General features: G+C 35.1%; 1 protein-coding gene across 4 annotated transcripts in view; it reads left to right on the forward strand.

Moving 5' to 3' along the window:
* SNCA (synuclein alpha) overlaps window positions 1-19,303 on the forward strand; it is a 111,466-nt gene extending 92,163 nt beyond the window's left edge. For 3 of the 4 annotated variants that reach the window (XM_079153355.1, XM_079153354.1, XM_079153353.1), the window contains 2 exons: window positions 17,371-17,454; window positions 18,726-19,303. In XM_079153355.1, the coding sequence (XP_079009481.1) occupies window positions 17,371-17,454; window positions 18,726-18,758 (117 nt within the window). In that variant the 3' untranslated portion in view covers window positions 18,759-19,303. The remainder of the gene's footprint in view (window positions 1-17,370; window positions 17,455-18,725) is intronic. The other variant, XM_079153352.1, reaches the window with a different exon arrangement.
* Window positions 19,304-19,521: the final 218 nt, after the last annotated feature.

Genomic DNA, 19,521 nt, shown 5'->3' on the forward strand with positions numbered 1-19,521 from the left:
TACTGATTTACCGAGTGTAGTAACATAATCCAGAAATAATGGGTGATTTAAAAGTAATTAAAATAACACATATACGCATTTAGCTCCTGATCAAAGAAAGAGAAAAGACAATATTAAACAAAGGATATTTATTTATCATGATGAGGAAATCTTTTACCTCTCTTTCAATTCTCTGTAGAAAAAGGCATAGTTATAAATATATAAACATCATGACTAAGTGTAACATCTGCCCCATGGACTTAATGGATCTTTATGTTTTATTGTGCTAATCAAAATGAATGTGATCAGGGCCTTGGGAGGAATTACTATCTCTGGAGTAAAGCTTTGAAAGATAAGCCCTGTAACCCAGGTAAAGAAAACTTTATTGGTTATCAAAAGGAGTGAAGTAAGAAACTCAAGCGATGATATTTCAAGTCATTCCAAAAAACTGTAGTATTTTTGCCACATGTTTAGGGGAAATATGGATGATTTTTTTCTGGCAGTTTTGTTTTATTTTGTTAGGATCCACTCTAATACAAAGGTCTAAGCCACTTAGAAAATGCTAGGCATTAAATTCATAATAAGCTAGTTTTCCCTGTAACAAAAACATTGATCCACTTAATGTTTGCAGATATAATTACCTTATAATTTATATATATATGTAGGTATATATATATATATATGTATGTATGTATATCTGATTTTTGCTATTTCAAAAATAAAACACTCAAACACATACACATACATACTCACAAACTCCTTAACCTTCTGGAGTTTTTGTTTGCTTTTGCTAAAAATAGTGAAAAACTTGAAGTAATAAAGAGCTCAGAACTTATTCATAAAATATTTACAATATATTTTGAAACAATTAGTATTTGAAACTTAATTTTAGCATGTTTAAGCAGCACAACTTGATTTATTTTCCAATAAGTTTGACAAATACTATTACATAATAGTCCACAGTGTGCCTCTGGAGCCAGACTGTCCATCTGTATTTGATAACCCATGAAATAGAGATAATAGTAGTAACATCTTTAGAGGGTTATTTTTTAATATCAACTACTGCATGTAAAACTATTGGAATGGTACAAATACAGAGTAAGTAGTAAATAAACATTAGCTATTGTTATTCCATGTCAGAGAAAGATGAAAAATAAATATTTCAAAGTATTTCATTACATGGACCTTCTAAGGATACCTCTAGCCCATCATCTTTCTTGGTAGAATGTAATAAAATTCCCTTTAAGCTCCAACCTGTTGAGGTATGGATAAAGATTTTCAGAGAAAACTTTTTCTAAGTAACCAAAACAAAATGGCAATCACGACCCATGGGACAAAGCTTAAATATGACAGAATTTACAGGGTGGAGTAATTGCTACCCTTTTTGAAATTAATTACTGCAGTTGTAGGGCATTGTTTCCTCAGTGCCTCCTGTCTGGGAGAGATGCTAAGCAAGATATTCCACTGTGAAGTCCGGGACTCCCTTGACTGGGTTTTCCTTCCAGACCTTTGAGGACATCTTGAGTTTACTGTGTTTGGTATCTGTTCCCAGTAGCATGGAGATCCCTGAAACCCAAGGATTCAGGCTGCAGCATACACTTGACCACTATATGGTATTCCTGCTTTGATTTTCTTCTTCTTTCTTTTTCTTTTTTTATTTACTTTTATTATTTTTTAAATTTTTTACACACTGCATTTTGATTCATTGTATACAATGAATCAAAAGTGTGCCTTTTCCCCACATTGTACATCTTTTTATTTCTATGGTTGTGCACGATGTAGATTCATAACCATTCGTGTAATCATTCATGTATATAGGGTAATGATGTCTGTCTCACTCCACCATTTTTCATACCCCCCCTCTCATTTCCCTCTATGTAATCTAAAGTTCCTCCATTCTTCTTTCACCCCCATTCTCCCACCCTCATTATGTATCATCATCCACTTATCAAGGAAAACATTCGGCCTTTGGTTTTTTGGGATTGGTTTATTTCACTTAGCATAATATTCTCCAATTCCATCCATGTATTTGCAAATACCATAATATTATTCTTCTTTATGACTGAATAATATTCCATTTTGTATATATACCACAGTTTCTTTATCCATTCATCTGTTGAAGGTGTCTAGGTTGGTTCCATAATCTAGCAATTGTGAATTGAGCTGCTATAAACATTGATGTGGTTGTGTTACTGTAGTATGCTAATTTTAAGTCTTTGGGTATAAACCTAGGAGTGGGATAACTGGATCAAAAAGTTGGTCTATTCCAAGTTTTCTGAGGATTCTCCACAATGCTTTCCAAAGTGGCTGTACCAAGTTGTATTGCAACTCCATCAGAAATATAAAAGTGTGCCTTTTCCCCACATCCTTGCCAAAATCTATTATTGTTTGTGATCTTGATAATAGCCATTCTAATTGGAGTAAGATGAAATCTTAGAGTTGTTTTAATTTGCATTTCTGTAATTACTAGAGGTGTTGAACATTTTTTCATATATATATTAATCGCCTGCATATCTTAAAGCCTTTTAATCTCTTAAACAAAGAAAACACATCCTTTCCTTGCTTTTTAAGATTTTTCTGAATTGCATAACCTCTGGTTTTGAAGGTATTGCCTTCATACTCTTCTGAGAACCATGAGTTCTATCCCTCCTTTTGCACATAAACTTGTTTTGTCTGAAGCATTTTTCTCCCAACCAGATATTAAGGCACATTTCCCCATATTTTTTAAAACAAACACCTGGGATTTGGCTTGCTTAGATCTTGCTCTTTCTTAATAGCATCTCAGCATTCCCTAAAGCTTCCCTAAAATACAAATGCTAACTGCTATCTCATACTTTGTCAAAGCCTACACTCTTCACTGCTTCATTCCCCCATAGCTGGTTTAAAGACTTGTTTTCAAATATCAATTCACTTGACAAAAATGAAATCACTGACTGATTCTAAGCCCAACGTGGGAGCAGACCTTCCTCAGCTTAGCCCAATTTCACACCCAAGGAGTTGATCTTTAGGAATCCAATCCATGAAATAATAAACTTAATAAACTAAACAAATCTGAGTGTACATTGAAACATGCATAATAATATTTTTATCGATAGAAGTAAAAATGGTTTATTCTCAGATTTCCCATTGTGTATTAGTATTTGCAACCAGGTCTATATCCAAGTTACAGGAAGAAAAGCTGACAATTTTTGCTGTTTAGCAAAGTCTTATTAGGTGAGTCAGCTAATTACATGGCTCTTCCATTAATGTGGAAGGCACTGAGCTGCTTACCAAGGAGAATTAGAATCTAAGATGGAACACGATTTCTCTGCTGTGCAATGAAAAGCTCTTCTTAAAAATAAGAGGATTCAATTATTTTTACAAATCATGATTGTCCTATATAGAAACAAAATGTATTAAAAGGATTCAGTAATAATCCTTATAAATATCTTTATAAGGATATTTATACTAGGGTTGTTAGAGGGTTGTTGTTAGAGGGTATGATGAATGCTTAAGCTTACTTTCTCCTCCTCGCCCCAAACTTAAAAGCAATGAGATAAGCTAGTTTTCTTTTCATTGATTCCCTTTATCTTTCTCTCACTCTGAGATTGTCAAGGCTAAAGAAATAGCTAGAAGGACAAATGGCAAGAAAATGAGTGATGTGCTACATTATTCAAAGTAGAGCATGAATGACTTCTAAATACATTCTGTTTCTATGTAGGACCACTTCTCTAAGAGCATCATTTAATTAAAATCTGCGTTCTTAATCTGAAAAGGTACCCTGATGGTATAAACTGTGGACAGTGTGTTTACTATATAACTTACAGTGCTTACCACTTTGACTCTTTCCAAGTGACCCAAATGGTTGATCACATAGTAATGTGTCATTTACTGTGACAAAATCTGAATAGGTGTATACCATAGCTGAGGTACGGTAAATTGCTTTGCCAATAAGGTTGTCTCACAGTTGACCCAGGAGTAACATCTTCACTAAAAGTTGTGGCTAGGTGTTGCTAGCCACATAATCATGTGATTTATGATGAAAATCATGTGCTATCATTTCACTTTTTAATTAGGAGAATCAAGATGGTCTCAGAATATAGCACCAGAGGTAATCAGTGATCGGCTATAAACTAAGCATGAATTGCAGTGTAAAAGCAGTCATGCGAAAAGTGCATCTGTTGCTATGAATGCTCAAGGTGTATATGCTATATGCCAGGTAATTAACAAAGCCCTGCCATTAGAAATATGACCACGTTGTTTTGCAGTGTCTTTTGAAAATCCTGACTCTTTGCCAGCTTTTCATAGACTTCAAAATGGAAGACATCTTTTACCTTAATGTAGTCACACTGACAGTACATTGCTATACTCTTAAACTAAATGACACCACAGAGTTTTCAAATGGTTGCTGATATTGGGCAGTGTTTTCCAAGGAGTGTACTTAACAAGATATATACAAGACCCTAGAAACTTATATTTTTAACAAGGACTCCAGACAATTCTATGTTTTACTTGAGACTGTGGTTTGGAGAAGCCATTTTTATCTTCCTTATATGCCAGACTAAATATGTAATAAAATTAAATTATGTCTGTTGTTCCTTAGTCCATTTATTGATTGGTTTTTTTTTTTTTTTGGTGTTAAATTTTTTGAGTTCTTTATATATCCTAAAGAAGAATGAAATTATGACATTTGCCAGTAAATGGATGGAACTGGAGAATATCATGCTAAGCAAAATAAGCCAATCCCAAGAAACCAAAAACCAAATGTATTCTCTGATATGTAGATGCTAGTTCCACAATGGGGAGGATGGCAGGGAAGAATAGAATTACTTTAGATTAGGGGGATATGGGAGTAGGAAGAATAGTAGAATGAATCAGACATTATTATCATATATATATTTGTGTGTATATATATATATATATATATATACACACACACACATATATATATATATATAAAACTATACGACCAGTGGTATTCTACATCATGTATAGCCAGAAGAATGACAAATTATACTCTATTATATATGACGTATCAAAGTGCATTCTATTGTCATATATAACTAGTTAAAACAAATAAAAAAATTGAATTATGTCATGGAATTGAATCTTAAAAACTGCTTTGCAGAAAGTATTAATAGACATAATATAATAAAATTTAACTCATAAAATAAAATGAAATATTATATATAGTTATATTCATAAAAATAAATATTCTAATCAAAAACTGCTCAAGAATATGAAACGTTAATGGCAGAAATATAAATCAAGTTTATTGAATTTGATGTGCATTCTAAATCATAGTTTGGTCAAGAAGAGAGATTACACTCTGTTTTCTAAATAGAGAAGTTTGCAACACAGGGAATTATTCCCCCATACAGCCAATAGAATACCAAGGGAGGCCCTGAAAGTCTGGGAGGTCACCTCCACTTTGCTCAGGAGGCAACAGCAAGCTCTGGCTCTCACCCGGGTCCTGAAGCACACTGAGTGGTCAGTTGTGTCTCTCTCCCACAGTTGAAACTTCTTTCCTTTTCCCTCACTTTCACTTTCTGGGAATTATACTTCCCAATAAAGTATTATCCTAGTCTTAAGATTGGTTTTACAGAATAGTCAGCTAAGACAGACATCAGGTGGTCATTGGTTATGTATTAGCTGTTTGACACAATAGGTTCATTTAAAAAGAAATTGAGTCTTTTTTTAAATTTTTTATGTTTTTTTAGGGTGGGAGAGGTCAGTTGCACTATTTCTGTTCCCCACTCAGTTACTGTGTTTAAGGCCCTCCTCATTAGAAATGGAAGGACATTCCACTATAATTTTTTTGATGACAATTTTTATTTTCATGGGTTGAATGCAGAGAGAGCATACTGAATCTATTCTGACTTTTTAAATTATTTATTTATTTATTTATCATTACTGGAATTAAACCAAAGGTGATCTACCACTGAGCCATATCTTCAGGCCTTTTTATTTTTTATTTTGAGACAGAGTTTCACTAAGTTGCCCAAGCTGGCCTGAACTTGCAATCCTCCTACCTCAGATTCCTGTATTTCACCATTTTTAAAACAATCCTACTTGAAAAAGGAGACCATAGACTTTTCAGGGACAGAACTGATTAGAGAGGCAAAGAAGGTATTATAAGCTCTCTTCCCAATTATAAGCTCTCTTCCCAGGCATGCACAGATAGATCAGAATCCAGAATTTTGTGTGTATTTTATTGCCCTAAAATATTATGGCTTCATATAATATCTTGATGAAAACTAAACTTGGAAAGATAATGGCTCTTCTTAAAGATGTTTAATATTTGTTATTTGGTATTTTTTCTTTTCTTTGTGGTATAAATGAATAGAAGATGCATCTCAAATTTTCAGACGTAATTACACTTTGAAAACAAGTCCTTAATAGTCATAATATGTAAAATTTTAATGTTCTTTGCAGTAACAAAGTATGATCAGGCACAGTTCTAAATTGGAGTTTATTGAAATTTATTCAAATAATTATTTATAGGTAACATTTAATGTTTTTACAATATATACATAGGTATAGAGATAAAATTGTATCTAATGATCACATAAATTATTTGTTGTTATCTTCTCTCTTAGAACATCTGCCAAATATTTTAGTATGATTAAAAATCTGTTAATATTTTGAGTCAATAAATTTAGAACATATAATCAAATTTAGAAAACATATTAGAGTTAGAGAAATAATTTAAAGTGACTATATACACTTTTTAAACTTTATAATGAAATTAAAGACTGTTTCTTCTACATCCCATCTATATTCCCCCACCTAAACCCAGATAGTTTTTAAGCAAATACCTAAGTATCTTATCTGTGAGTATCTGTTTATTTAACATCTAAAAAGTAAAGATCCTCAAGTCAAAACCCTAACATTTTATTATACCTAAAAATAAATAATTGTGTAGTCAGTGTTCAAATTTTCATAAAGGTCTCACATGTGTTTGGCCATTTGTTTAAAACAGGATCCAAATGAGAATAAAATAAGTGTTATGATTTAAACCTAAAGCCCCCCTAAGCTCCTATGCTAAAGGCTTGCCTACCAGCCTGTGGTGCTGTTCGGAGCTAGAGGAACTTTTAGAAACGGGACCTTGTAGAAGGAAATTAGGTCATTGAAGGAGGTGGGCACTTGAAAGGGACATTGTGGCTCTGGACCTTTTCTGCCTCTCTCATTGCTTCTTTGCTACTGTGACATGAACAGGTCTCCACCACGTGCTCCCACCATGTTTTACTGCAGCACCACAGGCTCAAACAATAGGACTAGCTGACCATGAACTGAAACCTCTGAAACTGAGCCAAAATAAATTTTCCTCTTCTTAAGTTGATTTTCTCAGGTATTTTGGTCACAGAGACAGAAAATTGATTAACAAAGTTGATTAACTGAAGTAAAGTTCTTAAGTCGCAACTTGCTGATGCTCACTCATGTTTTCTTTAATATATGTTACCAATAACTTGTTTTCCTTGCAATTTACTTGTTGAAGTAGTTGTGTTACTTGTCCTGTACACTTCCTCACATTCTAAAATTTGCTGATAGCATCCAGTGATTAACCCACTGATGAGGTTACACTCCTCATGATCCAATCATTTTACTTCTGAACATTGCTGCTGCATTGACTAACACATGTGCCTTTGGGGGCACATTCCATATTCTATTCATAACACCAAGGTTACATTCTTCCCGGTCAATTCTGGCCTTGAGTTCTGTTTTCCATGAAATAGTCTTTCTCTTTCCTGTGCTTTACCTGTTCCATCTAGAAGCTTCCTATACTTAATATGGGTGGCAACCTTCATAAAGATTTAGATGCAACAAGGTTATGTGTGAGGGGCCAGGTAGAAGTGTTGTATTGCAACACAGGCCTGGATTAAAAAGAGGATGTTGAATATTAGACATACTTCTTCTTAGAGCATGTGGGCTTCTTTCATTACAGGAATTATTGCTGAGGTAGGCCTGTTTTTTCCACTGCCACATTACCTGCATCAGCTTCTCGACCTTCTCTAGTTCCTCCTTATTTTACCCTCAGGTCAGTCTTTTTTCATACAACTGATATTGCACCTGTACTGTATAAACTTTTTCTTTTCATTGGTGTTAGCTAACTTTCTGTCACTGTGGCAAAACATCTGAGATAATCAAATTAGAAGGAGAAAAGATATATTTTGGCTCACAGTTCTATATGTTTTAGTCCTTGGTTGGTCAGCTTATTGCTTTGAACCTGTGGTGGCCTGGTAGGTGTATGGTGGGAACATGTGACAAAGGAAGCTGCTTACATCCAAGAGGACACAAAATAAAAGAGGCAGACAGGGAGGGACTGGGGTACCAATACACCCTTCAAGAGGATGTCCCTAATGTCTTAACTTCCTTCTACTAGGCCCGACTCTTCGATTTTCTACTACCTCCCAATTGCTTCACAGGGAGGGGACATTTCATATCTAAACTATTGTATCTTTATTCCCTAAGCTGTGTAGTACTGCACTATTTATATAGTGTTTACATTGTATTAGGTATCATAAAGAATCTAGAGATGATTTTAAGCACACTAGAGTCTTTATATAGGTTATGTGCAAATACTACTTCATTTTATATAAAGGACTTGATTAAACATCTGCAGAGTTTGGTATCCAAGGAGGGTCTGAGAACAAACCCCTGCAGGTATTGAGGGACAACAGTATTTATTTATTGAGTAAAGTTTCTGAATGTATATGCTTGTACTTGTGAGTTTGACAATTGTTGAACATCCTAGGATCATATTTGTTTGATCACCCTTCTTATTTTATTTTCCCTTCTTTATCTTCATTCTCATAGCTTACTTTATTTCTTATCACTTATTTGATCTCTCTTTACTTTTACTCACATTTCTTCTACAGTCTCTGAAGCCCTTGTCCCGAATTAGGCCAGAATTAGGTTTTAGAACTCTTTAAACTGTTAAACTTTTAATTAGGTTAATTTTTCAGGATGTAAAATGCAGTGATTACCGAAATAAAAACACATGAGAGTCCAATTTTAATCCCCTATATTTAGTTCACAATAAGTTATACATAATTTATTTCATAGCCTATTGATCTGTGGAATATAAATCTAAATGGATTAGGGAAATGTATGTATACTGTGCTTTTAAAAATAAGGAATCATTTTGTACTTGTAATTTGAGTGTAGCAGTATTTTAAATGAAGAAGGATGGATTATAGTTGATCCCAGTACATGATTGATCTAGTCAGAGAATCCACCAACCAACATCCAGTGTCACCTGTGTGAACGTTGAAAGTACACTGATATACCCCCAAGTACACATGCACAGCCAGAACCAACTTTCACCAGCTCTAGTTGAAGGGGAGCAACTCAAATGTGATAGTTAACAATAGCAGATCAGATTGGCCATATTGACTAGCCCAGTCTATGTTGAAACCTTCCAATGAAACATAAGAAGATTAATATTCTACTTGTCAGTTTAAAAATACATGGGCTGGGGATGTGGCTTAGTGTCTGCCTGGCATGCTTGAAGCCCTGGGTTTGATCCCCAACACTGAAATCAAACAAAAACCTATGAAAACAGAATTTTTGCCTTATTTTTCTCCTGCCTGTCACTAACAGTTATCCAAATATCAACAAAGAGGTTAATGATGTCAGGTGCAAAGAAGGTATTTCTGTCCATTTTATTACTAAGTCTAGTTGATGTTTAGAGGACATAATAAAATAGCCCAATCTTACGCAAGATCAGTAATCTAGAGAAGCTAGAAAATGAACTAAAGTCCTGTGATACTACAGTCCTTGTGCCTAACCACCACATGACAGAACTTTGTATTCTTGTACCAAGACATGAAACACTGCAAACAATATCTTTTTTTTTTTTTTTAAATCAGATTTGATTTTGTGGGCTTCTTGTTTATTTGTTCTTAGGATTTTTTTTAAATTTATTTTTATTGTAAACAAATGCGATACATATTGTTTCTGTTTGTACATGGAGTAACAGCATACCATTTGCATATTCATAAATTTACATAGAGTAATGATGTTTGATTCATTCCATTATTTTTTTCCTTCCCCCCCCACCCCTCCCACCTCTCTTTTCCCTCTATACAGTCCCTCCTTCCTCCATTCTTATCCCACTCCCACCCCCCATTAAGTGTCATCATCCGCTTATCAGTGAGATCATTCCTCTTTTGGATTTTTGAGATTGGCTTATCTCATTTAACATGATAGTCTCCAATTTCATCCATTTGCCTGCAAATGCCATAATTTTATTATTCTTTATAGCTGAGTAATATTCCATTATACATATATACCACAGTTTCTTTATCCATTCATCAATTGAAGGGCATCTAGGTTGGTTCCATAGTCTGGCTATTGTGAATTGAGCCCCTATGAACACTGATGTGCCTGTATCTCTGTAGTGTGCTGATCTTAAGTCCTTTGGGTATAGGCTGAGGAGTGGGATAGCTGGGTCAAATGGTAGGTCCATTCCAAGTTTACTAAGGAATCTCCACACTGCTTTCCAGAGTGGCTGCACTAATTTTCAGTCCCACCAGCAATGTATGAGTGTACCTTTTTCCCCACATCCTCTCCAATACCTATTGTTGCTTGTGTTCTTGATAATCGCCATTCTAATTGGGGTGAGATGGAATCTTACTATAGTTTTGATTTGCATTTCTCTTATTACTAAAGATGTTGAACATTTTTTCATATATCTGTTGATTGCTTGTACATCTTCTTCTGTGAAGTGTCTGTTCATTTCCTTAGCCCATTTGTTGATTGGGTTATTTGTATTCTTGGTGTAGAGTTTTTTGAGTTCTTTATATATTCTGGAAATTAGTGCTCTATCTGAAGTATGAGAGGCAAAGATATTCTCCCACTCTGTAGGCTCTCTCTTCGTACCGCTGATAGTTTCCTTTGCTGAGAGAAAGCTATTTAGTTTGAATCTATCCCAGTTATTGATTCTTGCTTTTATTTCTTGTGCTATGGGAATCCTATTAAGGAAGTTTGATCCTAAGCCAACAAGGTGAAGATTTGGACCTACTTTTTCTTCTATAAGATGCAGGGTCTCTGGTCTGATTTCAAGGTCCTTGATCCATTGTGAGTTGAGTTTTGTGCAGGGTGAGAGATAGGGGTTTAGTTTCATTCTGTTGCATATGGATTTCCAGTTTTCCCAGCACCATTTGTTGAAAAGGCTATCGTTTCTCCATTGCATATTTTTGGCACCTTTGTCTAATATGAGAAAATTGTATTCCTTTGGGTTTGTGTCCGTGTCCTCTATTCTGTACCATTGATCTACCTGTCTATTTTGGTGTCAATATCATGCTGTTTTTGTTACTATTGCTTTGTAGTAGAGTTGAAGTTCTGGTATTCCGATACCCCCTGTTTCATTCTTCCTGCTAAGTATTGCTTTAGCTATTCTGGGTTTCTTATTCTTCCAGATGAATTTCATGATTGCTTGCTCTATTTCTGTGAGGTACGTCATTGGGATTTTAATTGGAATTGCATTGAATCTGTATAGCACTCTTGGTAGTATGGCCATTTTGACAATATTAATTCTGCCTATCCAAGAACATGGGAGATCTTTCCATCTTCTAAAGTCTTCCTTAATTTTATTCTTCAGTGTTTTGTAGTTTTCATTGTAGAGATCTTTTACCTCTTTGTTTAGATCGATACCCAAGTATTTTATTTTTTTTGAGGCTATTGCAAATGGAGTTGTTTTCCTCATTTCCCTTTCACCTGTTTCATCACTTGCATATAAAAATGCTGTAGATTTATGTGTGTTGATTTTATAGCCTGCTATTTTGCTGATTTCATTGATGAGGTCTAGAAGTTTTCTGGAGGAGGTTTTTGGATCCTCTAAATATAGAATCATGTCATCCGCAAATAGTGACAGCTTAAGTTCCTCTTTTCCTCTTCCTATCCCTTTAATTTCTTTAGTCTGCCTAACTGCTCTTGCTAGAGTTTCGAGGACAATGTTGAATAGAAGTGGTGAAAGAGGACATCCCTGTCTTGTTCCCATTTTTAAAGGGAATGGTTTCAGTTTTTCTCCATTAAGAATGATGTTGGCCATGTGCTTAGCCTAAATAGCCTTTACAATATTCAGGTATGTTCCTAGTATCCCTATTTTTTCTAGTGTTTTCAGCATGAAGGGGTGTTGTATATTGTCAAATGCTTTTTCTGCATCAATTGAAATAACCATATGATTCTTATCCTTAAGTCTATTGACATGATGGATTATGTTTATTGATTTACGGATGTTAAACCATCCTTGCATTCCAGGAATGAACCCCACTTGATCGTGGTGCACAATTTTCTTAATATGTTTTTGGATACGGTTTGCCAATATTTTGTTAAGGATTTTTGTGTCTATATTCATCAAGGATATTGGTCTAAAATTTTCTTTCCTTGATGTGTCTTTTCCTGGTTTAGGTATGAGGGTGATATTAGCTTCATAGAATGAGTGCGGTAGGGTACCCTCCTTTTCTATTTCCTGGAATACTTTGAGAAGTATTGGAATGAGTTCTTCTTTGAAAGTCTTGTAGAATTCGGCTGAGAATCCGTCTGGTCCTGGGCTTTTCTTGGATGGTAGATTTTTAATGGCTTCTTCTATTTCATTGCTTGATATTGATCTGTTTAAATCGTGTATGTCCTCCTGGTTCAGTTGGGAGGAGCATATGTCTCTAGAAATTTGTCAATGTCTTGGGTACTTTCTATTTTGTTGGAATACAGATTTTCAAAGTAGCTTCTCATTATGTTCTGTATCTCAGTGGTGTCTGTTGTGATATTTCCTTTTGCATCATGTATTTTAGTAATTTGAGTCTTCTCTCTCCTTCTCTTTGTTAGTGTGACTAAGGGTTTATCTATTTTGTTTACTTTCTCAAAGAACCAACTTTTTGTTATGTCAATTTTTTGAATAGTTCCTTTTGTTTCAATTTCATTGATTTCAGCTCTGATTTTAATTATTTCCTGTCTTCTACTACTTTTGCTGTTATTCTGTTCTTCTTTTTCTAGGGCTTTGAGCTGTAATGTTAGGTCATTTAATTGTTGACTTTTCATTCTTTTCTGGAATGCGCTCCATGCAATGAATTTTCCTCTTAGTACTGCTTTCATAGTGTCCCAGAGATTTTGATATGTTGTATCATCATTCTCATTGACCTCTAAGAATTTTTTAATCTCCTCCCTGATGTTTTTTGTTATGCATGTTTCATTCAATAACATATTATTTAGTCTCCAAGTGTTGGAGTAATTTCCTTTTTTTACTTTCTCATTGATTTCTACTCTCATTCCATTATGATCTTATAGAACACAAGGCAGTATCTCTATTTTTTTGCATTTCCTAAGGTCTGCTTTGTGGCATAACATACGGTCTATTTTCGAGAAGGTTCCATGTGCTGCTGAGAAGAAAGTGAATCCACTCGTTGATGGATGGAATATTCTATATATGTCTATTAAGTCTAGGTTATTGATTGTGTTATTGAGTTCTATGGTTTCTTTGGTTGGATTTTGTTTGGAAGATCTATCTAGTGGTGACAGTGGTGCGTTAAAGTCACCCAGAATTATTGTGTTGTGATCTATGTGATTCTTGAAATTGAGAAGGATTTGTTTGATGTACAGGGATGCACCATTGTTTGGGGCATAAATATTTACTATCGTTATGTCTTCCTGATTTATTGTTCCCTTAAGCAGTGTGCAATGTCCTTCTTTATCCCTTCTGACTAACTTTGGCGTGAAGTCCACTTTATCTGATATAAGGATGGAAACCCCTGCTTTTTTACTGAGTCCATGTGCATGGTAGATTTTTTCCAATCTTTCACCTTTAGTCTGTGGATGTCTTTTTCTATGAGATGAGTCTCTTGCAGGCAGCATATTGTTGGGTCTTTCTTTTTAATCCATTCTGCCAGTCTATGTCTTTTGATTGAGGAGTTTAGGCCATTAACATTCAGGGTTGTTATTGAGAAATGATTTGTATTCCCAGTCATTTGGCTTATTTTTGGTTTTTAAGTTGGCTTGGTTTCTCCTTTGAGTGGTTTTTCTCTAAGGTTGTTCCTTCCTTTGCTGACCTACATTGTTGTTTTTCATTTCCTCCTCATGGAATATTTTGTTGAGAACATTCTGTAGCGCAGGCTTTCTATTTGTAAATTCTTTTAACTTTTGTTTATCATGGAAGGATTTTATTTCATCTTCAAATCTGAAGGTTAGTTTTGTTGGGTATAGGATTCTTGGTTGGCAACCATGTTCTTTCTGAGCTTGAAATATGTTGGTCCAGGCCCTTCTAGCTTTTAGAGTCTGGGTTGAGAAGTCTGCTGCTATCCGTATTGGTCTCCCCCTATATGTAATCTGATGCTTTTCTCTCATGGCCTTCAAAATCCTATCTTTATTTTGAATGTTATGTATTTTCATTATAATGTGCCTTGGTGTGGATCTGTTGTGATTCTGTGCATTTGGTGTTCTGTAAGCCTCTTGTATTTGATTTTACATTTCATTCTTCAGGTTAGGGAAATTTTCTGATATTATTTCATTGAATAGGTTGTTCATTCCTTTGGTTTGTATCTCTGTGCCTTCTTCAATCCCAATAATTCTTAAATTTGGTCTTTTCATGATGTCCCACAGTTCTTGGAGATTCTGTTCATGATTTCTTACCATCTTCTCTGTTTGGGTGACTTTATTTTCAAGATTAAATATTTTGTCTTCATTTTCTGAGGTTCTGTCTTCCAAGTGGTCTAGTCTGTTCGTGATGCTTTCCATTGAGTTTTTTATTTGGTTTATTGTCTCCTTCATTTCAATTGTTTCCGGTTGTTTTTTTTTTTTTTTTTAAATCTCTATCTCTTTGTTGAAATGATCTTTTGCTTCCTACAGGTACTCTTTCACTTTATTGGTATTATCATTCATTGCCTGCATTTGCTCTCTTATCTCATCCTTTACTTCGCGAATCATCTTAATCATGTATAATCTGAAGTCCTTTTCTGACATTTCTTCTAACATACTGTCATTGGATTCTATTACTATATAATCTAGATTTTTTTGGATCATTTTCTTCCCTTGTTTTTTCATGTTGTTCATGCATCTTCCCCTCTAGCGCTGCAGATCTCGGGTATTGCAGATTTCCCCCTATAGGCTTATAGTGGCCCTATAGGTGTCCAAAACCCTTTCTTTAAGGGGAGATCAATATTAGCAGTACCCAAATCAGACACTATGCAATCCTAGACCAAATAGCCCCTATGGGGACAATAACATCATGTAAATAAGGGAGAAAGCGACTCTGAGGTAACAGGCAAACAGATGGAAAAGAAAGCAAGAAACGTAAAGAAATAAAAACTTAAACATTTTTTTTAAAAAGGAGAAAAAAGAAAATCTACTGTATAATAGTCATAGACTAATGAAACCTCCCAGTGTTCAGTAGTCTGATATATGAGAGGTACCTGACAATGAGCTTCAAGCCTCCAGCAGGCGTCTCAAGATGGGATTTGCCCCACCTGAAGATCGGAGTTACGGCTTCCAGGATTATCCAAGATGGCTGCTCTGGCTTCCAAATGGGAAGCTGCAGCTCAGGGGTGGACGTGGTCAGCTGTAGGTCCTGGAGACAGGATGCAGTTGGTCCGGCAGTGGTCCTGGAGGTCAGGTGTGTTTGGTGTGGTTGTGGGATCCAGGAGGCCAGGTGCAATCAGTTGGTCTGGGTTCCCTGTGATAGGGCACAGTCAGTTGGTCTGGGGTTCCTGGTGGCAGGGAGCAGTCAGTTGATGTGAGGGCCCCAGAGGCAGGGAGTGATCGGTTGGGCTGAGGGATCCTGGAGACGGGACTCAGTCAGTCCGGCCAGGGGTCCTACAGGGCCTGGCTGTTGTCTCAAAATGGTGGCAGCCACATGTAATCAAACCTGCAGGTACTGTAACAGTGAACTTCCAGGCAGCAGCAGGCAGCTGATGCTCCACTGGCGGTCTGCGGTCAATCTGCTGGCAGCTGTTGGACAATCGGGAGGTGAACCTCGAGCATTGGGTGATGGATAGGGGTAAGGCAGGCGATGGACAGGCGAGAGGCAGACAAATGGCGGATGATAAACGCCTGACAGTGATCAATCTGCTCTCAAAAAAGGCGTCGATATGCTGGTAGATTGCAGGTCTGCAAACAATATCTTTATTTCACATTTAGAAGTGAGATGGTTTGGAAATGGTTTGCACTGTATTTAATTTATAAATAACTTGGACTTTTTGGTGTGTAAAAAGAAAGTTGGGCAGGGTAGCATGATCTGTAAATTTCTCTGTCCAACTACCATGTGATCGTTAGTTTAATGTTTTCTTACTGTCAGTCATTTCCTTATCCTCCTGCCTACCTGTCAGTCATGTTCATGATGAAGTCGGGGAGATATTATTTACATCAAATATATTTTGTCAACATAGCTGAGGGACTCTTTAAGTAAGCACATTTGGGCTCTCGCATCTCTGCTCTTTGAATTTCTGACTAATTTTTTCATTTTACAATTATTTTACCACAATAAATGCAAAGAAAAAAGGTATTTAATGAAGAATACTAATAAAGCAATGACCATTTCAGGACAAATTTTGTGATGTAAGTTTTCTATGAAGAGATAACCTTGAAAAATAGTCTGATCATGCACTTCTTCCTTCAAATATATGTTCATTTAATCTTCATATTTCAGACAATAATTTATCTGCCATCATTTTACAATAAATTGAAAAACATGTATGTTTTTATAGTTGTGTAAGTTAAAAATTCAGGAAAAAAATTTTAAAAACGTACATGACTGTATAACAAAATACTTTCAATACTTGTTGTATTTTCTTGCAATCATTGTACATTTGCAACTGAATTCTACATAGGTTGTGTCCACAATATATGTACCCCTTTATATCCTGCTACAGATTATGCCATTCATTCTCATTTTTGCTACATAATTCTCATGTCATAATACATGTCTTCATAATAATCTATTGAGTAGTTGAATGATCATTTTCTTGACTCCTCATCATTTAGTTAGTTTTTGTTGTTGTTGTTGTTTTTTACTGTTGGCATAGATCTTGTGCTGAAAATCTTTGAATTATCACTTTAGACTATTGTGAATTACTTGGGAAAAAACTTTGTACACTTTTAGAGTTTGTAACTCATGTTGCCATGATGTTTTCCCAAGGGTGTTTTAGAAGGCCAGCAATAATGTAAATGAGTGCCAAAATTTTTATACAGCATCCCTGCCATCATATAAAATATGTATATATTTTGAAAAAAATCTCATTTTATATATATAATATATAAATATGCAATATTTATATATTTTGGAATTTATATAGTTTGAAAAAATTTTATTTTATATATATTTTTATAAAGTACATATAAAATGAGATTTTTTCAAAATATATTTCACAAATGAAAAATTATACCTCATCACATTCTTTTTGTGCTTCCCACTTCAAATATTAGAGTCAAGAAGGATCCCCACAGGAAGGAATTCTGGAAGATATGCCAGTGGATCCTGACAATGAGGCTTATGAAATGCCTTCTGAGGTAAAGATTTTTATTCATAAAGTGCTAAAACTGAAGTTTAGAAATATAAGTTGGGTCTTCCTAATAGGAAGTACCAAAAATCTGTGCCTGTTAGATTTCCTTTATGTTAGAATTTGTGTAAGTCCATCAGGAGAAGATTTATCTAGGAGGTGAGGTTGATCTGATGGGAGGGGGTAGGAGAAAGAATAGGTTAAAATGAGGGAAGAATATTCTAGTACAAGGACATTTCAGAAGAAAAGACATGTAGGTCTGTGCATATGGACAGGTCTGAAGAATGGTAATTATGATTCAAGTTTAGGAATCAGAGACAATAGTAACAGATTAGGATTACAGATGCTGGGTTCAGGGGTGCATGCAGGTAATCCCAGCAGCTTGGGAGGCTGAGTCAGGAGGACCACAAGTTCAAAGTTAGCTTCAGCAACTTAGAGAGGTCTTGTTGCAAAAGAAAAAAAAAAAAAAGCGGGGATTTGGGGGTGCCTGGGGATGTGACTCAGTGGTTAAGTGTCCCTGGGTTCAATGCCCAGTGCTAAAAATAATAATATTAATAAAAGATTACAGAGATGATTCAAAAACAAATTGTTAAATTGTAGAACTTCAGGACAACCTTTCAGTTTGTTTGTACTTTATTCTGAAAGCACCTGGAGAATTTAAAGATTTGTTTATTTTTAAGCAGAATCCTGATCTTATTAGAGTTGGTTTTTAGAAGCACTTATATGACCCCTTTAGTTAAAGCTAATTGATATTTTTATTGTAGATGCTATCTAGATACTTTATGAAGGACTTGGGCTTTAGGATAAAAGTGATAATTGAAGCCATAGGTGAAGATGAAATTTGCAATTGAGAGTGAAAGGAAACAAAATGTATCTTTCCTTTAAATGTCTTAATTTTCTTTTAAGAATTAGAGAAGTTTGGCCTTAAGAGGTTTCTTAAACCATTTTATTTGGCTCTCAAATTTTGCAGTTGAGAAAACTGAGAGCAAGAGAGTTCCACTAATACATCCTATAGAACTAGGTCACATGATTGTTTAATGGCACATCTGGAAGTAGAACCAGAAACCTTAACTCTGACAATACCATAATTCACTTTCATACCTGACAGGTAAGATCAAACTATTAAAATTAAGATTATATCTATTCATAGCAGAATAGTTCCAAAACTCCATGAGTATAAATTTCACTCAAAATGTTAAGCCACGTCCTTTGTCACTTTTCTAAATCCTGATCACTGGTTGCTTCCACTAACAATGCTTACTGTTCAATTTTCCTCATTAGGAAGGCTATCAAGACTATGAACCTGAAGCCTAAGAAATATCCTTGTTTCCAGTTTCTTGAGATCTGCTGACAGATGTTCCATCCTGTACAAGTGCTCAGTTCCAATGTGCCCAGTCATGACATTTCTCAGTTTTTACAGTGTACTTTGAAGTCTTCCATCAGCAGTGATTGAAGTATCTGTACCTGCCCCCACTTAGCATTTCGGTGCTTCCCTCTCACTAAAGTGAGTATATGGTAGCAGGATCCTTGTGTGCTGTGGACATTGTGGCTTCAAATCTAAAATATTAAAGCAAATTAAAATCACCTAAGTGACTACCACTTATTTCTAAATCTTCACTATTTTTTTGTTGCTGTTGTTGAGAAGTTGTGATTTACTATCATATGAGATTTTTAGGTGTCTTCAATGATTCTGTCTAAGAATAATGATGTATTGTGAAATTTATTAATAAATATAATATATAAAATATGTGAGCATGAAACTATGCACCTATAAATATTAATTATGAAATTTTACTGTTTTGTGCTGTTTTATTAACTTGTGTTTGTATATAAAATGGTGACAATGAAAATAAAATGTTATGTCATTACAAAAATATTTTATCCCATCTCACTTTAATAATAAAATCATGCTTATAACCAATATGAAATGAAAGCTGACATAATGAACTTACATTTAAACTTCCCCACAACCACTTGAAGAAGGAGGAATTTGATAGGACTTAGAAGAGATGAAATATTAACTCCACATTCAGAATTCCCTGAAACAACACTGCCCCAAGGGTGTTTGGATGTGCAT

The sequence above is a fragment of the Sciurus vulgaris genome, assembly GCF_902686455.1.
Source record: "Sciurus vulgaris genome assembly, chromosome: 9".
Lineage (NCBI taxonomy): Eukaryota > Metazoa > Chordata > Mammalia > Rodentia > Sciuridae > Sciurus > Sciurus vulgaris.